Here is a 15544-nt window from a genome sequence, read left to right as displayed (position 1 = left end):
GTCGTTGAATTGATCTTTTCATGTGTAGTGCGTTTCTTTTCATCAACAATCATGGACCCACCTATGACATTTCACTCATAAAGTGGCAGACCCACAGAAACTGTGGGCGTCCATAGTTGTAATAGAGCAACAGAGGGCGCTACACACCGTAATAATGCATATGGGGTATTATAGGTCTCCCATCGTACATGTAGGTGTAATACCAGGTTCATGACTAAATAGTATATCTTACCACACAAGTCTATGCTTTTAATAGTCAAATGTCAGTGCATTTAAGAGGTCCATGGTTGTGATGTTGTTAACTACATAGGAGGCGTCATAGGGTGCATGTTTGTTGGTGAAAACATCTGTGACCGTCCACCTCAAACTAGCCATAAAGTTGGCCCCTGGTCAATTTTGTTTTATTTTGCATTCACCCACCATTTGAACAGGATTTAGCCAAAGCAAACAAAGACTAGAGCTTTAAAGAATTCTATAGACATAGGTAGAAGCTTATTATCCTCTTCCACAACACAATATGATTATTGACTGGTTTAAAAGGTGTTCGACAGTGCCACTAGTAGCAAAATGAGATATATATGTAGCACCAACTTGAGGTACCTATGAATATGACCTTCATGCACATTTTACACTGTAACTCAGAATACAATTGGACGACTTTGCGACTGGTTTGTGGTGGACGGTCACATTTAGGTGTTGGGTTGTGTGTGTGCGCTGGATTGTAAAAAAGATAACTTACAAGCAGATTCATTTGCTATGCCAAAGACATTTTATTATACAGCAAAATGTGCTTTTTATGTTTCAACACAAAAATATCACTGTTTTTGAAATGACACTCATCTCAGGTTCCTGGGTTTAAATTGCTTATTTTGCTAAATATCTTCCCCAAGTTTGAACTTATTACCTGAAAGACGGGTACCAATGCCAAAGAAATGGGCTATTCCAGTTGAAATCCCCACTACCCATGTGGAAGAATTTGGAAATATTTTCCATAGAGGGAGAAAGTTTTTGAAATATAAATGGTCAGAGTTTTGAAACCCATACTCCCACTGTATTATGGCTTTACCTATATCTTCCACAACTGGAGTGATGAGTATTTCAAATGGAAGTTACCCAATTGTCTATTCTATTCAAAACTTATACTCCCTCTGTGGAAGACTTGAGCTAATTCTTCCACAGGGGTAGTGTGGATTTTAAATTAATAATTAGCATCCCATTTCTAAGGACTCTTCTCAACCAAATCTAATCACCCGTTTTAGTGAATTCGGCTAATCCATTTGAAATTCACACTTCCCCTGTACTACAGAAATATCTTCCACAGGGAGTATGAATTTCAAATGGAATGAACACATTAGGCATTTGATTTTTTGTTTGTGCAATACTGTAAACGTTTGCATACTGGCGCTATGAGCTCCCTTGACATAACTGGACGTTTAGACACAAACTAAAAGTGCCCTCGCATGAGAATCCCACCAACAAAAAAGAGCCTATACTCTTAATTCTTTTTGGGATTTTTAGAGGAGAATGAGCTCTCTACTTGTACATGAAATTTATCCCAAGGTAAAGGAACCCAGGTGCGCCATTAGGCGAACGTTTACTGTATGGTATAAATCTATCACTTTTGTATATATCACACAAGGCGACAGTCAAAATTTGACATTGTGATATATATTTTACCATTACACACTCACCCCTACGTGCAATCGCCGTCAAACATGGACACTGTTTAAGACTATGCAAATGTGGATGTCCGAATCCGTACTCAATCGACATACCGAGGAAGTTTTTCGCCATTTTTTTGTGTATTTTTGTGGTATGGAATTTAACCTAGTAACTGTGAATGTTATCTCTTACATAACGATAGAGGATGTATTTCGCAAATACATAATACATAAAATTGCAGTCCTTTGCAGACCTCCACTAACCGAGGACGGTTATTGCAGGTCCCCCATTGCCGAGTGTTCCATGGTTGGAATGTAGAGTGTGTGTCCTCGATTGAAGGCGATTGCACATACAGGCATCCAATATTTGGTTAATATTCACATTTTGCATTCACATGTTAGAAACTAACATTGCAAGTAATATTCAGGGTAATCTACAGGGTTCTTTAGAAAAAAAAAAGTTTGTATAAAGAATTCTTGAAAAAGTTAAATAACTTTAGAGCACCCTGTATTAAATCTGTGGATAATGCAGCCATTTTAAGATAATTTGTTACCTAAGTTATGCATATGAAAAGCAGGGTCGGGTCCAAAAAATGTAGCACACCCCCTCTTTTAAAAAATTCCACAAAATATAGGGAATTAAGCTAAAATCCGAAAAAGTTCATGCCAAAATCAGCCCAATCTAGCCAATTCTGGCCCCTGTGCTCTCCCCTTGACAATACTGGATCCGCTCCTGAAAAGTATTTGCAAAGAGTTTAATTGTATTCGTCCATCTAAATTGCAATAAATCTGTCTGTGTGTGCTTTTCAAATAAAATATTGTAGAATATGTTGTTCTGTCTTGTGAATATCATTTTCATGCTGCTTTTTTTTAAATGTACATCCCCAGGACTCTACCAAACCAACTTTTTAGTTTCCTTTTTATGGTCCTATAACACATATAAGATGTTAACAAAAATATTTCCCGGCACTCCGGCCATATTCAAGGTTAAAGGTCAACACAGTGGTCAAATTTCAAATCTGGTTAACAAGCACACCAAATTATTCCTCTCATTGCAAGGATTCAGAAAAAGTATAGTTTGACCTACCTGCGACATACCGTTCTTGAGTTATAAGCAAAAAGGTTAAATTTTGGGCAGTGGTCAGTTTTATTGGCCACACAGGGGCCAAAAATTAAAAATGCTCCGATTTGAACGAAATTCCTAGCAAACACAAAAACGTTTTAAAAACGTTTTTAATAAGTTATATTTTGGCTTTTGGTTTGGATAAAAACGTTTTAATAACATTAAAATGTTGGGTTATATAAAGGTCATGAAAACGTTTTAAAACGTTTTGTATGAAAACACACTACAACAATATTTTTAAAATGTTTTCAAAAATGTTATTGTAAACTACTTTTGCAAACGTTTTTTGCCAAATATTTTGTCAACACTTAAATAACATTATGTTAAAATATGTGCACTCAGCAAACACAGAAATGTTCTTAAAATGTTTTTTTCAAAACGTTTTAATAACATTTAAATGTCGGGTTATATAAAGGCAATCTGTTCAAGAAGAACCAAGGCCAGGGCTTTCACCACATTCGTAAGACCTCATCTGGAATATAGTGCCGCTGTTTGGGATGCATATACACAAGATCAGATTACTCAGTTAGAAGCCATCCAACGCAGGGGAGCCAGATTTGTCTTCAATGACTACCAGTATACAAGCAGTCCTACATCTATGATCACCGCCTTAAAGTGGGATCCTCTCTCTTTGAGGAGGAAGGAGCGTCGCCTGAATGTGCTGTATGACGCAGTACACGGTCACCTATCCATCCCGGCAAGAACCATCTTACGCCCGACCACACGCTCATCTAGATTTGTCAACATAAACAACACCTACCACCGTATATCTACGAAGAAAGACTGCTACAAGTTTTCTTTTTTCCCAAGGACCATAGTCGATTGGAACCAATTACCTTTCCACATCACATCAGCAACTGACCAAGAAGTATTCAAGCAACAACTCCATGAACACTTAAGAAACTAAATCATAAATTGCGCACTCACTAAACCCTGCTCGGATTACTCCACCTGCATACAGCAACAAGGAGTGTTGGGCAGTATATCAGCAGATGCAAAGGTCATTTTTCGCAAAATATTTTTTCAACCTAAAATAACATTCTGTTTAGAATGTTTTGTATCAAGTTTTCAAAAATGTTTTTGGAATGTTATTAAAACGTTTTATACCCTTTATATAACCCGACATTTAAACGTTTTCTCTAAAACATTTTTGTTTGCTGAGCAGTAGATTATCAAAAATGATTTTTAATGTTATGAAAACGTTTTATACCCTTAATATACCCTTTATATAACCCGACATTTAAACGTTTTCTGACAACCTTTTATAACCTTTTGCGAATGATGTCGAAAACGTTTTGTGTTTGCTGGGTTGGTCTCAAATTGCTTGTTATGTACAAATAAATCAAATAGTAACTCGGGGCCGTGGGCCTCAATCCCGGGGTTTGTGGGGGGGTAGAGGACAGGGGGACTTTTCAGCAAATTGACCCATTTTTTGTTTCAGCCACTTTTTGACCATTTTGGCCGATTGCCACCCCCCCCCCATTTCAAGCCGGATTGGCGCTAATGCCCGGGCCCACAGATAGTAACTTGGGGCTTCTACATGTACTTAGTAGCGCGAGACGCGTAATTTCTTTCTGCAACCATAATGGGCCGCAATACGATTACATGTACATGTAAGTACAGGGTGAGTAAAAAAAAAAGTGCAATAGAGAAAAGAATCCATTTTATTTAAGAACCGAGTTGAACCGTTTAGGTTTTAAAACATTTTATACATAACATATCCATGTGAAAAAATCAAGGAATTAGCATTTACTGTTTTGTTTTTATGACACATTTTATAGCGATACCCAATTTTAATGTTTGTCCAAGAGATATCTAAAATTTGAATGTCAACCCACTCTGTGTAAGGTAGAGTTGGAACATTATTTGTTGTTATTTTCATTTTCATTTAAAGATGTTTATTCTCTATCAACAACAAATTTGTAGGCGGGTTTTTCAAATGTCGAAATGAAATGCACGAAAATTGAAGTGGGATGAATTACAAAATATCCAGTAAGTTGGACGTATTGGGGGTTAAAAAACTGGAGTTGGAGTTGAGTGAGGTATGGAGGACTTAAAGGAGTATTTCGTGATCCTAGCATCCTCTATTTATGTCATTTTTCATTAGATATCCACGAAAAAACCTATTCTCAAAATTTCAGTTGATTCCGATTTTGCGTTCGCGAGTTATGCATGATTAGGCCCTATGTGTATTACACTGCTCCATAGACAATGCGTTGTAATTTCGTTCTGGTGCACCAGAACGAAATTCAAATTTCACGATATCTTTGCTAAACGAATTAATCTGCACGAAATATTTTGTACATAAACATTATGTAGCCAGAGGTTTCCAGTGATATAAAAATCTCAACTTTTTTTGAGAAAAGTGGGGGGATGAGGCTGTGGATCACGAAATGCCCCTTTAAAGTAATGTTAGAAAGTTGGTTTGAACAGAAAAAAAATTAAACTAACGCAAAAATCAACCTTATTTAAGTTAAAGTCAGTTTCAGAGCTCGTGCATTGTGTGCTCTCATTCAAAATACATGGTACCTCGTGGACAAATAATGAAATTGGGTATCGCAGCAAAAGGACTTATAAAAATTAAGCGTTAGGTAGCGAGTCACCTCATTTTTTCACAGAAGGTGACTATTGAGTGTAGCATTTGTAAAAACTTTCAATAATTGGAAAGTTCAACTTGGTTCTTACATAAATATCATCGATTCTTTGCTCTGTTGCACTTTTTTTTACTCACTCAGTATATAAGGCTAGATAGATATGACACGAGTTTATTACCATTAGTATTTCCTCTTACTTAATAAAATACTTTACTGTATATTCGGCCTGGCTTCGGCCGAATGTTATAGATAAATGAAATAAATAAATAAATAAATAAATAAATAAATAAATAAATAAATAAATAAACAAATAAATAAATAAATAAATAAATAAATAAATAAATAAATAAATAAATAAATAAATAAATAAATAAATAAATAAATAAATAAATAAATATATTAAAAAGCTTCAAAAACTTTTTTTTTATCACTTTGCATCTGTAGTTTGTAGTGTTTAGGTACAACACTTTCATTATTATCAGTATTTGAACATGGTGTACTCAGGCGGCTTCTACAGGGGGGGGGGTGAAATTTTGCTGCTCCCTTCATCATTCCGAAAAGGTTGCCCCAATTTTGTCCCCGATGGTTTGAAAAAGTGAAGAGCAAAAAAAAAAAAAAAAAAAAAGGAAAAGAAAAAGAGGATAATAGGAGCTAACAACCTAAAAACAATAACGTATGTATAATTAATTTGTAATTTGTAAACACTTTTGACAATTGTGCGCCCTTTTTCTTTAATAATTCTATTTGCCGCACTTTCATCTTCTAAATCTGCTGCTTCTTCTTTTTTGTCGCCCCTGTTGGTTTTTTTACCCCGGGTAGGGGTCTCCCGCCCCAAAAGCCTCCTCCCTCAATATACGCGCATGATATAATTCCACATTCAATTTGAGTTTGTTGGTTTTTTTTGGCATAAACATTAAAAGGAATACCATATCACCTGGGTTCAGCATTACCTTATACGTCAATGGCAACGTTGTGAAAGCTTTATCAAGATTACCTGCTTTAACTTCCACGAAATATGATTTCTTTGAGCACTCCGATGAGACCTCCAAGGTCATACCCCATTCTGTTTTCCGTTCAAATAAAAATAGACAGCTGCTGCTATCCAACGCTTTAGTGGTAGTGTTGCGTTGAAACATATCTGGCAACCCTGAATGCCACGATGGGATGGCCATGTAATCTGACTTGCTGATTGGTCGTATCAATGAACATATGCACAGTTTGATGTCAACACCGTCATCTGCGCATGCTCTGTATGGACCGTATCTGGATATGCGCTTGTAGTCGGTCAGATTCATTTTGTACTTGTCGGACTTAAGTACGGTAACCCAGAACACATCTTCGTCTTGACTCGCATTCTTGCCAGCAGGTACGTAAATAGATAGCTGTGTGCTTACCGCGCCCTGTGTTTTGTACCAACATAAAAGTGAATATAATTCAATGAGGATGAAACAATGCAACGGATATGTTTGTAGGAATATAGCAGTTGTTAGTTCAAGCATTTTAATTAGTTGCCACAAACTTTCAACAAATAACATTAAACGATTTGACTTTAAATAATGTCCAAAGTGTTTGTCTGTATTCACATAACACATTTATCCGTTATTGACATTACATTCTGAGCACCAACAATCCTAATCAAATGTCCGCACGTTATAGTTGTGCGAGAGCCAAGGCCTTTTCCTGTCACATCATGTTGGTTACTACGAAGCTGGCTTTTCATGTTCACTCAATCTGTAGGCCATCCAATACATAAATAAACTGCGCTCACAAGGTCATATCTTAAAATCCTGTCCATAAAAATTAAACAAAATTACACACAGGATTACTTCAATATTCTACTCTAAACACATGTCAGTAACCAAGCAGTTGTCCAACTGACACAACAGCGAAATGCACTGACACGAAACAGCATTGGCACCCAGCATAAGAAATCGGTGAGAATGCATACAAGATCCTTACACATGTGATTATTTACAAAGAGTAGTGGAATTTTAGTGTTCCACCCTATTCCACTTACTCACAGATTTCTTGGGTGTTGGGTGCCATTTATTGGGCTGTGAATGTGGTCCAGGAAGTTGTTCCATGTCAGTGCATTTTGCTGTCTTGTCAGTTGGACAACTGTTTGGTTACTGACCTGTGTTAGAGTAGAGTATTAGAGCAGCCCTGAGTGCAATTTTGGTTCATTTTTATGGACATGATTTTAAGATATAACCTTGTGAAAAATTTCCTTTTTAAGCCCAGTTTAGTAAGAATCAGTGAGTTCACCGAAGCAAATCGTGACCGTTGGGGTCCGCCCATCTATTTAAATATTTACCCAGTTATGTCATTTTCCATAGAAATTCTAATGCCTTTATAAGTCGGCAACAGAGTACAATAGGTCTGCAAGCTTCTTAAGTAGGACTAAATACCATAATACTGTAGTTGTTCACGTGATTCTCATGAACATTTGATAAAATATATGCGTTGTCATAATAGGTCTACCTAAGATTCTGAAGCGCAAGACTGAAGGGAGAAGAAAAAAAGATCACCTCATAATGTCCATCCAGTGTCTCTGTGCATAAATCTTGGTGCTAGAGACTTGTGCTGCTGTCCGAAGACAGATGACGGTAGATGAAGTTGCTAGGGCGTTTCAAATGGTTGAGGATGGGATGACTCAGAGGCAAGTGGCTGATATAATGTGAGTTACCCAAACTGTCATTAGCAGGGTTGTGCAGAAGTACAGGGAGACTGGAGAATATTATAAGAGATCTGGACAAGGTCGTCCAAGGTCGTCACATACCCAGCCCAGGACCGTAACTTGAGACTCAGGAGCTGGTTCCACAATGTCACAAGTGTACAAGTTTGAGACAATTAAATCGCACAAAACTTCGTAGTACTTGGCACCAGAAGAACAGATGTGGTACTGGCTGACTGAAACACATCGCAAATCCAGATTTAATGTTACGCCAACGCTTATGTGGACTGGCACCTCAGACACTAGACTCAGTCCTGTCATCTTTACCGATGAGGCTGATGATTCTGCAAGTGGCCTCTTAGTGAATACAGGGTATCCCATATAAAAGTATGTTCCAAGAAATGTGTTGATATTTGAAAAAGCGTTTGCAATCATCATTCAGTGCTTACAATGTGAGAGCTATAATTTGCAGAAAGCTCATTTGGTAAAACTTGGTAATAAGCTTTGTATAATTTTCGGACACCCTGTATCTTTCAAGAGTCCAACTAACTAAGACTCTGAAACGCATGAATAAGTGATTGTACATTTCATATTGTTCGATGCTGAACTAAAGCACTAAATACACAATCATGAAGGCCATTAAGGTTAACACATGGTTAACGTTTTCAATTTGGCAATTAAAAAGTCTGATACTTTTATATTTTTGAGTTGTATAGTTTAATTCACATGGGTTATCTTACCGTCAGAATAGTATCACGCACATTGCCAAACCACGTTGCTGACAGTCTCTGGCATGAACCAAACCCAGTCGCCGCATCAGGATGTTTAGCTCGGAACTGACTTTGTATCATATTGTTTATCTCTCCTAAAGCAAATTCTGCCAACATCATATGTTTTGTGTCATTAGTACCATATTTAGTATCATTCCTTTCACATATACATCCATTAGGATCAAGTATTGGGGTTGTATTACACGTTCTATTGACATCAGTTGGTGCGAACAATCCCATCGGTTCAATATTATACTGAGCATGCTCCTTTGCCACTTCAATGCTGCCCTCTGGAGCTAGTGTATGGAGAGCGTAATGAAGATCAAGTATGGTGACAAGCCGATCCTGGTTAAGTGCCAATGCCTTCATTTTATCTTCTCCAATTATTTGAGGCAAGTCCTTTGAGGCATGTATCACTAACAAAGGATGGTACATTTCAACTTCAGCTTCAAATGTTTTCGAGAATAATTGTCCATAATTATTGCCATGATCCGCCAGTAATACCGTTAACGTATTTTCCTGGGTTGATAATGTGCGCAAGTAGTTGGCCAGATCTTCATCAAGAGTCTGTATCCTCCTACCGGTACCTTCGTGCGCGACGTTCGACTCCGTATAGTGAAAATATGGCTTACCGTGTTTCTGTAACTGTTTTTGCAGTTCAGCTAAATACGTAAAGATGTAAAATTGCTGGGATTTTCCGTTGTAACATATTTCTTTGTTAACATTAAAATAGGAACGACCATTTAGAGTTTCACAATTAGATAATGTCATATCAATTCTATCAATACCTGCTTGTGGGATAGCGTCTTTAATCTTTGTCCAATTCTTACCATCAGACGCAAGCTTGTTTGCAAGGCCCCACTTGTTTTTCCAACATAAATCGTCTGACCAAGAAGTCGCATAACCCCCTCTTTTATATCTTCCCAGTAACAGTTCACTTTGGATGTTTCCGTATCGATTACTTACTTCACCTGAGAATAGCGCTCTCGCAACTGGAAGAGTATAGTACTTCACCGCTTGGAATAAGTTGTAGCTAAACACATAACCAGTCTCTTGTCTCTGAATAGTTTTTAACGTTTTAATCGTAGCTGGCATAGAACGCATAAAATGGCTATGAGAAAGTGAATCCAACCAAATCAGATTGATATTCACCGCATTATATGCTTTTGCGCCCGACAAGTTCGAGGTATCTATTTGTGGTGGGAGTAGCAGCAGCTGCGACGCGTTAATGTGAACGTACTCCTTTTGTCAATCCCCGTTTTTTCTGTTCCACGACAATGCACTTGATGAAACAAAACCCAAAGTTTGGTTTCTCTGGTGGCTGTTCCACAAGGCTCTGGATTTGGGCCTCCAATTTAGCGGAATTTTTAATCTTACTCCATTCTACAATTCCTTGGTTCCAATCGGCAATACCTAAGACAATGGAACCATTCTTACACATCGAATGAGAGCATCTTGCTGATGGCGTGCTTTTTGCATCCTAAAATTGAAAGAAGATAAACAAAAAAAAACACCTTTCTGTTGTCAAAGTAAATAGCAAATGTCAATAATTATTATCTCTTAATTTAAAATGCTGGAATTTTAGCAAATATGTACCGAATGTCCTGCATATATGCAACTTCCAAAAGAGGACATAATTACCAGTTTATGCCACATTGTTTTAACATTATCAGTATTTGTCAACTAAATTTAAATTGGATCAAGAGATAGTTTGATTTTTAATGAGAAGAAATGAAAAGAGACTCCTGCTGGAACCATAGAATAAATTACAGGTAGCTTGATAAAGCTACAGAACAATGAATAAACACGAAACCCCAGTATTTGGATAAGACCAGATAAAGGTTTAACTGGTGGGGGCCAAGGCGCCAAATTTGAAACTGAGATAAAGGTAAAAATATGGAGTAAAAAAATACAATAAAATACATAAGAAAATAGACATCAAAAAAATTCATAACTTTATAGAACTAATTCTGCTAGACCTTTGGTGTTTTCAGTAAATGATAGACTATTGTATGTATAATGTAATAATTACAGTAACTCAATTTTCAGAAATGCCTCCTTTGGCCCCCATGGACCAGATCGTGTTACATAATCAGAAGACAAAACAAACATGTAAATTACAAGACAATTCAAAGCTTGCTAATATGAGACTGAAGAACGTGTTAAGAACCGAAGACTAGGAATTATAGGAAAAGGCATAATTGCGATATTGAATAATAGTAGGTAAAAAAGAGAAAGCGCAAAGAAAAGAGGGGCTATTAGGAATGGGGATGGAGAAAAGGGTTCAGAGAAAATTCACGGTTGTTTGATGTGATCATTCATGAACTTTTTTAGCGAAACATTATATGATGCTCAATTTTAGACATGAATAATACCAACAGCTAACACAATAATAGACTGTATAATTATACACATAGATTTTGTAGCAACTTTTAACATTGATTTTCGTTTCTGTATCAAATTATTCAAATTTTTCTGCTTTTTGTGATATTTTTTATTCTAGGCAAATAATATGAGTTATAACTTATGATAATTTTTTTTTTGAAAATGCCCTTTGTTAGTCTTTTTGCTGATGTTCTAATACCATTATACAAGTGTCTACCCCTTGAAAAGATGCAAACAAGATTTAAGATAAATCTGAGAGAGGAAGAAACAACAGTTAAAATAATGATTTTGATTTAAACTTTTGATCCAAACACAAGGAATTAATTCCTAAGTCGGAATTTTCAGATGGTACTCCATCTTTCATCAGCGAGTGAGTGACTGTATCAGGTCGTGATTTTCTTGACCTTTGACCTGATAACAGACTCGTAGACTCCTGAAAGCTTGAACCGGCCCCCGTCTTTGTTGATTTGAGAGATGGTTGGTTGGCTTTGATGTGAACTGCTTCTTTGACTCCACGTTGGAAGCACCTGCTGTCTCTGTCAAGTATGCGGACTTTATCCAAGTCCACAAAATGTCCCGGAGACTCGATGTGGATGTGGTTTGAGACCTCTGATGCTGTACTACTGGGTCTCCTGTGTTCATTAAAATGTGTTTTCAATGAGCGTTCAGTTTTGCCAATATAGGCTTCTTTGCACCGTCCGGTACCGGTAACAGTTTTGCCCTGGCATGGGATGTAGTATACCGGACCTGTAATGTCCTTCTTATCTGTCTTGTCCTTGGGTGACACGAGGATTTGTCTTAGTGTGCGGGTCGGTTTGAAGAAAACGCTAACACCGTAGTTACTAAAAGTCCTTCTATTGGCTTCAGAAGTACCTTTGATATAGGGGAGAACTACGTGACCTTTATTTGGGCGTTTATCGCCCACGTCGCTCGTTTTGTGAGTTTTTGGTTCTGTAGCTTTATCGAGAGCCCATTTGGGGTATCCGCATTTCACTAAAGCATTGTTCACATGTGCTTTCTCGTCCTCGCGATCCTGGAGGTTAGTGAACACGGTGTCAGCCCTATGGTACAAAGTTCGGATGACTCCAAGTTTGTGATCAATGGGGTGATTGGACGAGAAATTGAGATATTGATCGGTGTGTGTGCTTTTGCGGTAAATGGTGACTTTGATGGATCTGTCAGGTTGGATTACAGTGAGGGTATCTAGAAAAGCAAGCGAGTCGTTTTCCTCTCCTTCGGTGGTGAATTTGATGTCCTTGTCTAGCGAATTTAGATGGTCAGTACATTCTTGCGAGTGACACTTCTTAAGTTTGCAGTGGGTGTCATCTACATAGCGAAACCACCACAGAGGGGGGTGGGGTGCTGTCGCAATAGCTCTCTGTTCAAGGTCTTCCATGTAAATGTCGCACACTATCGGAGAAAGCGGAAGGCCCATGGCCGCACCGTGTAACTGTTCATAATAGTCTCCATTGTAAATAAAATACTGTTTCAGACAGGTTTCACAGAGTCTAACTATCTGGTCAGGTGTTAATTCAGTTCTATCACCGAGGGCGCTATCCTGTTCTAGGCGAGAACGTACAATCTCAAGTGCTTTGTCCACAGGGACAGATGTAAATAAGGCACTGACGTCATACGATCTTAACTCCTCATGCTCCTCTACTCTTTGATCTTGGATAAGTTCAACAAATTGCTGCTAGTTAGAAATATGATGTTTAGTTTTCCCGACAAGAGGTGACAAAATGTCCGCGACTAATTTGGAACAGTTATAAGTGATGGAGCCAATGCAGCTGACTACTGGGCGCAATGGAGTGTTCAATTTGTGCACCTTGGGTAGTCCATAAAACTTAGGGATTTTCAGCAGTTGGGTTCCGATACTCGACCCTGTTTATGACACCTTCATTTTCAAAGTCCTGCAGTACTGACACAAGATTTTTCTTGTATCTGGAGGAAGGATCACGTTTTCCGAACTTTTTGTATGTGTTGGTATCCCCAAGCAAAGCTTCACACTTTTGGTGATATTCAGTGGTGTCCAAAATCACACATAAACGGCCTTTATCGGCAGGTAAAATACGAATGGATTGATCTTTTCTTAGGTCCTAAAGCGCTTTCCTTTCGTCTTTGCTAATGTTCGAATCAATTTTCTTAGGTTTACTTACGAGATTCACAAGAGATTTACGAGATTCAAGCTTTCAGGAGTCTACGAGTCTGTTATCAGGTCAAAGGTCAAGAAAATCACGACCTGATACAGTCACTCACTCGCTGATGAAAGATGGAGTACCATCTGAAAATTCCGAGGTAGCAATTAATTCCTTGTGTTTGGATCAAAAGTTTAAATCAAAATCATGATTTATACCAACACAGATGAACTTTCATGAACAACAGTTAAAATAGCAAACTCTGCTACTTTTGTCGCTTTCCTGGCTTTTAAAGGTTAGCAACTATTTTAAACTGTTGCGATTTGGTAGTTACAGCATCTTGCGAATGGTAGAATGGTAGCCAGCTTTGGCAAAAATTGCATTGATGATTTCAATTAAAATACATTTTTGGCTGCTTCGACCAATAATAGATCGTATAGTAAAGAACACCATATTATAAAATTAAGCCATCGGCATTGCTCACCTTAATAACCTCACATATGTTATAGGTTTTTTGGTAGGAACAGTTTTCTACTGGTTGTGACAAAAATAAATCGGCTGCTATCTTGCAAGAATCCTTCAATGGTTTCACGCGTTTGCATGTTACATGTTTGTCTGGCTTGGTAGATGGGTCAAATCGTGGCACATTGCATTCTTGGTCATGTTGGTCAGTTGAAACGCTCTATAAAGGGTAAGGAATGGCAAATTCGAAAGATTATGTTTTATTTTCTTAAAAATTTAATTTGAGAAAGTTGTATTAGTTTTTATTTTTGAAAATCACAATATTGCAATTATCGAATTGATTAAGTCTTTCCCGATTAATAAAATAATGATTTATGTTTAAACATCAATGTTGGCGCCCCTTCTACCAGACCGGCTATGTGAGTAAAGCAGTAAATATATCAAAAGTAGCATGTATTTATGTTAAAGCCATATTGTAATATTTACATAAAAACAGATTTCTATTTCTTTTCCACAAAATGTTAGTTTTACTGTCAGATAGCCATGACAGATCATGTGTCAAGGACCAATCATTTAATAGACTGGGTGAGCTCATCAATCCTTGATTGGGAAGAAAACCGCAGGGCAAGATGGGCCAAGGAATTAGTATGGATTCGCAGGAGAAGAGACAACACCATGACATTATTTCTAAGCCACGTCTTTGATCCTCTGCTCAAGACCAACGTTGGAGACTTCCGGTAAAACAATAACATCCGGCCGGGATTCACGCTCCAAGCAGATGGATCAATAACAACATCAATCGCTTTGAGAAAGCCAGAAGGTTTCTGGCGAAACTTTCAGCAGAAAAACGTAAATTTTTCCTTTGGTCTTGGCAAAGAACTTTAAATAGCTATTGCTATGGTAGTTATTCCGATCATTACACTATTTCGACGACGAATTGAGGCTTTTGATATATGGTTCTGTTAAACATGTTAAAGCTTAAATAATAATTTTAAAAAAACTTCATTATTTTTTTGCAAATGCTTTGTTTATTTGTGTGTGTAGATACTATTGACTTACTGGTACAACTGAACTTAAATTCGATTTCGATTTATCATTACGACCACTCTGATAATTTTCTATCGGTTCTGGTGCTCTTCGGCTCTCCACGTAACTATGGTAAGTCGAATTCAATTTCAACTCCCTCAAATTATCAAAACGACCACTGTGATAATTCTCGATAGGTTCTGGTGCTATTGGGCTCTCCACGTAACTATGGTAAGTCGAATTCAATTTCAACTCCATCGACTTATCAAAACGACCACTGTGATCATTCTCGATAGGTTCTGGTGCTATTGGGCTCTCCACGTAACTATGGTAAGTCGAATTCAATTTCAACTCCCTCGACTTATCAAAACGACCACTATGATCATTCTCGATAGGTTCTGGTGCTCTTGGGCTCTCCACGTAACTATGGTAAGTCGAATTCAATTTCAAGTCCCTCAACTTATCAAAACGACCACTGTGATAATTCTCGATCGGTACTGGTGCTAGTGATTTCTTCTCGTAACCATGGTAGTTCGAATTCAATTTCAACTCCCTCAACTTATCAAAACGACCACTGTGGTAATTCTTGATCGGTACTGGCGCTCCTGGTGCTATCTTCCCGTATTCATGGTATAAGCCAACACACAGGACAGATAGGATGAAGCAAATGCCGCTCCGGACCAGCCTTCTCACCATAACCCTCATGATTATCTT

The 15544-nt window shown here is 37.7% G+C and overlaps 1 protein-coding gene across 1 annotated transcript; it reads left to right on the top strand.

Annotated features, from left to right (window-relative positions):
* The first annotated feature begins 3181 nt into the window (after positions 1 to 3181).
* LOC140161797 (uncharacterized) lies at positions 3182 to 3691 on the top strand. The gene has a single exon (XM_072185095.1). It carries the CDS (start codon positions 3182 to 3184, stop codon positions 3689 to 3691), a length of 510 nt encoding a protein of 169 aa, XP_072041196.1.
* Positions 3692 to 15544: the final 11853 nt, after the last annotated feature.

The sequence above is a fragment of the Amphiura filiformis genome, chromosome 10 (assembly GCF_039555335.1).
Source record: "Amphiura filiformis chromosome 10, Afil_fr2py, whole genome shotgun sequence".
NCBI classification, from domain to species: domain Eukaryota; kingdom Metazoa; phylum Echinodermata; class Ophiuroidea; order Amphilepidida; family Amphiuridae; genus Amphiura; species Amphiura filiformis.
Note: the sequence above shows the minus strand (reverse complement) of the source record. Positions and strands in the feature narration are given on the sequence as shown.

What these genes read in the sequence shown, in the direction of transcription:
- LOC140161797 (XM_072185095.1), top strand. Translation starts at nt 3,182, where the DNA reads ATGTCGGGTTATATAAAGGCAATCTGTTCAAGAAGAACCAAGGCCAGG.